This window comes from Solanum lycopersicum, chromosome 10 (assembly GCF_036512215.1).
Source record: "Solanum lycopersicum chromosome 10, SLM_r2.1".
In the NCBI taxonomy this organism is placed as follows: domain Eukaryota; kingdom Viridiplantae; phylum Streptophyta; class Magnoliopsida; order Solanales; family Solanaceae; genus Solanum; species Solanum lycopersicum.
The window spans coordinates 10,093,761-10,102,153 of record NC_090809.1 but is presented as its reverse complement, the minus strand read 5'-3'; the positions used below and the strand labels follow the sequence as shown (position 1 = coordinate 10,102,153).

At 33.7% G+C, this 8,393-nt stretch overlaps 1 protein-coding gene and 1 pseudogene across 1 annotated transcript; one reads left to right on the top strand and one right to left on the bottom strand.

Moving 5' to 3' along the window:
- The first annotated feature begins 1,929 nt into the window (after positions 1–1,929).
- Positions 1,930–3,171, top strand: LOC101247967 (uncharacterized). The gene has a single exon (XM_004248559.1). The coding sequence runs from the start codon at positions 1,930–1,932 to the stop codon at positions 3,169–3,171; it is 1,242 nt and encodes a 413-aa protein (XP_004248607.1).
- A 1,436-nt stretch (positions 3,172–4,607) lies between these two features.
- Positions 4,608–6,477, bottom strand: LOC101248246 (transcription factor TCP13-like; annotated as a pseudogene).
- Positions 6,478–8,393: the final 1,916 nt, after the last annotated feature.

Below are 8,393 nucleotides of genomic sequence, written 5' to 3'. Positions count from 1 at the left end.
TAGAGAAAGTTACAACACAAGTCGCAAATGTTATCTTCAACTTTGTTTTTGATTATTAAGAGATGTTTAAACTTGAGTATCAGTATCGTTTTACTTTGAAATACATTCGGATTCTGATATTGTCTATGTCTTTTTCTTGTTCGATTGAATGTTATCTTCCCTTATAAGTCACTGCCAGCATAAACTGTGACACATAATGCCCTATTTATTCGTTAAAGTTAATGACATTGTGTGGATTTGTGCATTTTGCGGTATTGTTTTGATCATTCACGAAGAACAAATTGATTTGATTTGTATGATTTACTTCTCACTTTACATGTTCGTTGTGTTTTATTTGGATGCAGTGTCTATAATTTAAACTGGCTATAATTGTGTTAGTCTTAGGAATTTGTGTGTCATTAATAGAAATGTGTGGAACTTGAATTTGTTTTTCAAGTTTTTAACTGCTTGCACAATTCATATTATATTGACAGTGAATGTACATTTTATTAAAAAGAGACCTTTTTAACATGTCTTTAAGCATTCCTTCTCTTCCAAAGTTTCCATATAACTATGGCTTGTATGAGCTTAATGATATGCTGCAATTTGGGGGCTTCTCTTGTTTTTTTTGCAACTTGAATGGCCTGACATAACTCCATGCTGATATTACTGCGAAGTTCTTACTCAAACTGAGAGATCAATCAGTCTTCTCTTTCAATCCATTCCCTAAATCTGCTTACAGAGTCTCTTTCTCTTCTCCACCATTTGATTTACTTAGCTAGACGATAATTGTTTGATTCAACAGTGTAACATAGAAAGAATATAGTCCTTGTCTTTGTGCTTCATAAAATATTGTATCCATTGTGCCACTGTTATATATACATGGAATATAGAGATAGATAGTTCAAACCAACAAGTATTTCAGCAAGAAATTAACACTTGTCACATATATAAATATCTTTTTTACTTATCTTGACCACCTTTTAATTAATTTGGGTGGCCTGACTTTAAAAGCAAAACAGACTCATTCATTGTCTTATAACAAGCAACCATTAACAAGCAAACAAATGTACAAACGCAATTACACAAATACATAATTGCATTTTCTTTAATTAGTCAAAGCAAGAGGCCAGTGATATTACATCCTGTTTCTGTCAAAAAATATTTGTTAGTAACAATAGAGTCATTGTGCCACTGTTTTATTTTGTATGTTTGATTAAAAAAAAGGATTTTTTTGATGGAGTTTTCTAAGCTAAGCTACTTATCTTGGACTTGTATCTCTTATATTTTTCGCTCTCTTTGGCTTGGTTTCCTACTAATATTGTGTGATTATGTTATTTATAGGCTTGACTGAAACAGACCCAAAGGTAACACTTGAGGATTTTTGAAGTAGTTCATTTTGAACCCGAGAAGGCTGATTGGTAAGAAATTGAAAGTAATAGAAATTTTCTGCTATATGGTAGTTGTTAGATTGACCAACTAACTCCCTTGTGTTTTTTTATAAAGAGAATATGATTTTTTATAGTTTGTTTGAACTACTTTTTCCATGTGAATACTCTGTTATTATTTTACAAATACATGAACTGTTTTGCTAGAATCAAAACTAATGTATTGATAGTTATTTTGTTTGCTTGTTGCAGTCTATTGCTATAATGTATGTTATTTACTCTAATCTAGGTCTGTCTTTATTGCTTTGAAATTTTTTTTACGTGTGCCTTTAGTCATTAATTTGTATAAAGTTTATTAAATGGTGGAAGCTGCTAATAACTTAACTTGTCAATATTTTTTGGTTCTACTATTAGTGTTGTAAATGTTTGTTGTTGAATTGATGTGAAGGTTTGCGATTCGATTAATCTAAAAGTTCGAGTTGTTAAGTTCTTTCGATATTATTTGTACGCATGAATTTATTGGCTTTAATGTTTTGCACATGTAATGTAGGATAAATATTCAATGGATTTTGGAGATAAAAGTTGGATGAATCTCCGAAGATCCACCAATGAATATATTCATGGAGTTAATGATTTTCTTGATAAAGCATTTGAACGAGCTTCCCAAGGAAATGAAATATTGTGTCCTTGTAAGAAGTGCTTTAATCGTAATTGGCATTGCCGAAATATGGTAGAGGATCATTTGATTTGCCATGGATTTGTTCATGGATACACCAAATGGGTTTTTCATGGTGAAGGATTTTCCTCAAGAAATACGCCACATCCAACCGATGAAGAAGAAACTTCTAACATGCATGACGACATTGATAGATTACTTCATGATACTTTTAGAAATATTGTAGATGATCAGAGAGATGAAGGAGTGAGGGAGGGGCCACATGGATATGCAAAGAGATTTTTTAAATTAGTGGAGGAAGGGAAAGAAGAGTTGTATCCAGGATGTAAGAATTTTTCTATGTTGAGTTTTACCATCCGGCTATACTTGTTTAAATGCATTCACAAGTTTACTGATGTGGCCTTTTCAGATTTATTGGACTTGATAAGAGAGGCATTTCCATTGGCTCAGATACCCGACTCGTTTTACAAGGCAAAAAAGGTCATAAAAGATTTGGGTCTTCATTATGAGAAAATACATGCTTGCACTATTGATTGCATATTATTTTGGAATGACAATGCAAAGTTAGATAATTGCTCTGTGTGTGGAGCTTCAAGATGGAAGAATGTTCGGAATGACTTAAATAATAAGGTTACGAAAATCCCACTGAAGGTTTTAAGGTACTTTCCTTTAAAGCCTAGACTTCAGAGGATATTCATGTGTTCTGAAACATCTGTAGCTATGAGATGGCATGATACTGAAAGACTTAAAGATGGAAATTTAAGACATCCTGCAGATGGTGAAGCTTGGAAGGATTTTGATTCATTGGATCCTAACTTTGCTAATGATGCTCGTAATGTTAGATTGGGTCTTTCAAGTGATGGTTTCAATCCATTCAGAGCTATGAGCATTTCCCATAGCACATGGCCAGTTATGTTGATGAACTATAATTTATCTCCATGGATTTGCATGAAGTCGGAGAATATTATGTTATCAATGATTATTCCAGGTCCATCGTCTCCGGGAAATGATATAGATGTATACTTGCAACCACTGATTGCGGAGTTGAAGGAACTATGGGAAGTAAGAGTTGAAACATATGATGCTGTAACTAATCAAACATTTCTAATGCATGCAGCTTTATTGTAGACAATTAGTTAATTTCCAGCTCTACCAATGCTTTCTGGATGGAGCACCAAGGGGAGATGGGCATGCCCCACTTGTAACCATAATACCTGTTCCCAATATCTCAAACATAGTCGCAAGATGTGTTACTTGGGTCATCAGACGTTTTTACCTCCTGATCATCCATTCAGAAGAGATAAAAGATCATTTAATGGTAAAGAGGAGCATAATGTTGCACCTACTCCATTATCAGGTGAACAAATTCTTGAAGAGCTTCGTGAATTCAATAATGTATTTGGAAAGAACAAAAAGAAAAGAAAACGAAAGAATGATTGTCCATGGAAGAAAAAATCCATATTTTTTGAGTTGCCATATTGGGCAACAAACAAATTGAGGCACAATCTTGATGTGATGCACATAGAGAAGAATATTTGCAACAAACAAATTGAGGCACAATCTGGAGTTCTTTCCAGTCCAAATAAAAGAAGTAGAACGCAAATGCATGATGTTCATGCCCGAAAAGAACGTAAGTTGATCATACTGAATAGTCAAAATCAACCTGTTGGTCCTACGGATGATGTTGTCATAGAGCTAAGTAGCTTCCTAAGAACATTGGCTAGAAATGCGACTCTTTGCCCATTTGATATATTGGATTGGAGGAGCATGGACACTAAAAAGGTTTTATGGGATTATACTAAGGTTTGTAGTTTACAATAATAAATTATTTGTAAAAGTATTTTACTTCTATTGGCTAATTGAATGACACAAAATTATAGGGGAAATATATTATTCCTGAAGCTGCGTACCATTGGTCTATGGTAACAATTCGAGATGCTTGGAGAAGACATAGAAGTGATTTGAAGCTTAATTATTACGATCCATATGAAAATGATGCAGTTCGAATGGCAAAAAAGCCTGGTCATATTCCAGAATGTCAATTTAGAGAGCTACTCAAATATTGGAATTCTGAAAAATTCAAGGTAAAAATGTAGTTCAGAATATCAATTTTTTTAATAAGTAGCATTTGTATTAATATTGACAGATTGTTATAAAGGAAAGACAGACTAATATTGACCTCGTCTAGTACACTATATAACACTAATATACCTTCGATTAACATTACTGATTCATTTCTTTGCAGAAAATGTCTGAAAGAAATGCAAAGAATCCAAAAAAATTTGATCAATCCACACACTGCTGGCAAAAAGAATTTCGCTTTAGTTCGTAATAAGCTGGTGAGTTCTCTGATATATTATTTTTTAATGAAATTATTTTTTGGATCTCTTCCAATGTGAGTTTGGTTTTTATATATATTTCAATTCGACTAGGAGAAAGATAAGGAGACAGTATCATCTAAGGATATCTTTGTGGTTACAAGAACAAGAAAACCTGGGCGATCGTACAAGGCCTCAAATGAAGACACTACTAGTTAAATTGTATGTGCCTATCTATTTTAATTTTTTTTGTTGAGATCAATTATTTATTTCATAAGATTGTATTTGTTGGATATACTTTGGTAGGCTAAAATGGAGAAAATTAAAAAACAAATAAGCATAAATGGTGAGTATGTTGATGCATTTTCAAGCGTCATGGGTCCTGAACATCCGGGACGTCTAAGACTATATGGCGCAGGAGTTACAAGGACTACTATGAAAAAAAAAGTTGGCAATTGGGAATAAACTTTAAGTGCAACAACTGATGGAATGCAGGAAATGCAAGAGAGGATGCAGAAAATGGAGAAACAAATGGAGGAACAAAAGAAAATTGTGCGACAAGAAGTTATTGCAGATGTTATTGCACAACTTAAGCATGCGGGATTAATTGATCCTAACATATTGGCAGCATTGTCGACTCCTTCACCAAGAGAATCTACTTCTGTTCAAGTGGCTAAACATTGTTGGTGTCGCTAATTCTATGTTTTGATTGGTATTTGTTGTTGCTACTTGCTATAGGATTAGAATGGAATAGCTAATTACTGCATGTAGTCTGGTTTCTTGTTTATGTTAATTAAACATGTGTCTTGTAGCATGATAGTGTTGTTTCTACTGCTTGTAGTCTAGACTCTTGTTTCTGCTGCTGGACTATCTTGTTTCTGCAGCTGCTGTCTTCTTTTTGCTGCTGGCCTATCTTGTTTCTGCAGCTGCTCTCTTGTTTCTGCTGCTGGTCTATCTTGTTTCTGCAGCTGCTCTCTTGTTTCTGCTGCTGCTTTCTTGTAGCATTATACATAATGTTGAATCCTAGCTTCACGATTATGCTTAGTCGAGCCAACGTAGTAGCTAATTACTGCATGTAGTCTGGTCTCTTGTTTCTGCTGCTGCTTGTAGAAGTTTGAATGCGCGCAGCTAGTAGAGTGAAAACAAGATTGGGATGTGATAATTCACCTCTTGCTGTTTGTCTTGAACTCCACATTCAGAATTGGGAACACCTCTGTTTTCTTGGCTAAATTCTGGACACTGTTCTTGATCAAATGAATACTGCATTTTTTTGGGATTTAGTTTAGAAGAGTGAAAATTATTAGGGAACTCACAAAGAGCATCAATTGCAGCTTTAGCTTCTTTAATCAGCCAATCAATAGCCTTACTTGGACGGTCATACCCAAGCCTATCTTGCACATCATAGAACTGAATTGCAGCGTTTGGTGAAAGCCTAACTCGTCGATCCTTCGGACCTTTTGCAGTTGAAACCTTACTGTGTCTGTATTTCCTTCCCGTGGCTCGAATAGTTCGGCCTCCATGGCCTTCTATAACATCTGTTTTAGCTCTCTTTTGCTTCATTCTTCTTGTCCCTTTGTTCAATTCTTGTTTGCTTACTGTGAAATTAGCCCATTTTTCTGGCTTTTTGCAGAGTGACTGTGGCATCTGCTGGTTTTGGTAGTGACTTTGATGTTTCCAATGTCATTTTCTTTAAAAACTTCCTCTTCCTCCTCCTCTTCTTCTTCTGATCCATCTTCTTCATCTGATACTTGAAAGTGATGATTCATTGGAGGATTCAGATTGGAAGTAATCTATTCTCTCTTCCACCTTTTATCTTTTTAGTGTTGGAAACTTGATTGGCATGTACTTGATTTCCATGTTTGAGGGTTGAACAATTCTAAAAGCTAATGCCTGCAGGTTGTAACTACATGTATACTTGTTAATTTTCAAGATTTGAGGTTTCCTAAATTATTTATATTTGTTTATGATTGTATGTAGGTGACGAAATCGAAGAAGGCAATGAAAGCAATAGTGAAGACTTGACATAGGAGCTGAAGTATATATTGATGTAAACTTTATTGATGTTCTAGAAATCATATATTTTTGAAGACTGAAAATTCTATGGAATGTGTTTCACCTTTTTTGAATGCTATAAAATGATTTGTGGATTTTGCTTTAATTGATATTAGAATCACGGATCTTGAATTTTAATTAAGGTAATCAACATTTATTCTCGTTAACGATTTATGTGTATTTTCATGTTATAAAATTTATTCTCATGGATGATTTAGTATATAGCAGGTATATATAGCTTACTAATATTGCATTAGAATTGTTGCAAATAGCAGGTAATAACCGTTGCAATAGTCATTAAGCAACAGTTCTACAATTGTTTAAAAGTGTTGCAATATCCCTATAACAACCGTCGCAATTGAGTGAAATGGTGTGTTGAGTCGAAAAAAACTGTAGCCATAGCCTTAAAAGAACTGATGCATAAACTTCTATTACGACGGTTAAAAACTGTACCAATACATACATAACCGTTGGCAATTAATTCAAATGATAACCGTAGCAATAGGTCAATGTATGGCTACGGTTATATGAACTGTAGCACAGATCCGTAGCAACAGCTCTATTGCTACGCGATCTGTTGTAGCGGTTGGTGTAACCGCTAGCCTTAGACCAATGGCTACGGTAGTAACGTCAATTGCAACGATAGGTGAACCGTGGCAGTAGACCAAATTTCTAGTAGCAATGATGAATTAGAACGATCAAAGATATGATAGTTGGATGATAGCTAGATTATGGCTATTTGCTTATGACCTAAATTGATTATAGGTAGATTTGAAGAAAGGTAGTAACAATAATCTTGAAATTTTCAGAAGAAGGTATCAAGGTAATACAGGTTCGAGGAGGAGGATATGTTGAAACGATAAAAGATGGAAATGGTGGACGAGGAAAATAAAGGTGTTGGAGATTTTTTGTTCTTTTTATTCTTTATTATAAGGTTTTTAAAAGTAAATAATCAATAGTTTTAAAATAGGTTTTTATTCACAATGTTTTATTAAATTATTATTACTATTATTATTATTATTATTATATGTATATATATATATATATATATATATATATATGCATCATGTCATTATTTAATTAACTCACAACTTGAAATAGTTAAAAATAAGTTAAGAAACTAAAAATAATACTTTTGGAAAGAAAAAAGAAAATATGGAAAAAACTTCTAAGTTAAGAGAATGACTTTTGGTCATTTTCAAAGAACTGTAACTTCTAACTCAGGATGAGTTAGAAGCTCTTCTGGATATGGGTGGAAGGTTCTTTAAATGATCTTTATAACGCCGCTTAGTTTGTGTGATTTCGATATCATATGAATAAGTTGTGCCTCTCAGACAAACAATACAGAAAAAAGGGAGTACATGATAGACACCTTACCACAAAATTTCATTAAATTCTGACTACTAAACCCTTGTAAAATAGGCTAAGGCACACTAACACCTTTTGAACTAGTCTCCGGATGTCATGGACGTTCCTTGACGTTTTGACTCTAAAACTTTCTCAATGAACTATATACATTATATTTGACATTAAAACAGTTTTACAACTCCTAGAAACTTTTGTGAGACTCAAGATTAGGCATTCGACTTTTGGACTGTTACATTATCCCCCCCCCCCCTTACGAACATTCATTCCCGAATGACAGTAAAAATCTTTTAAAGGGAAAGAATAGACTCAAGACTAGTACCCCAATTAACAACAACATATAAAACAAGAAATTCCACTCAACATAGCATTTACACTTAGCAATTCTTAACTTCAATTAGAACACATAAAAGCTCAAGATCTGAACATGGGAAATGGTCTTTTTCACAACAACATGAGCTCAACTTATTATTAAAGAGTCAATTATGCAAAAATTCCTTTTCACGACATTTAAAAACTCTCAATATCATTTAATATATGAAACAACATACCAAATTCACAAATGAGTGCAAATCAAGAAAAACAACATTTCTACATAAAACTTCATTTTGAGAA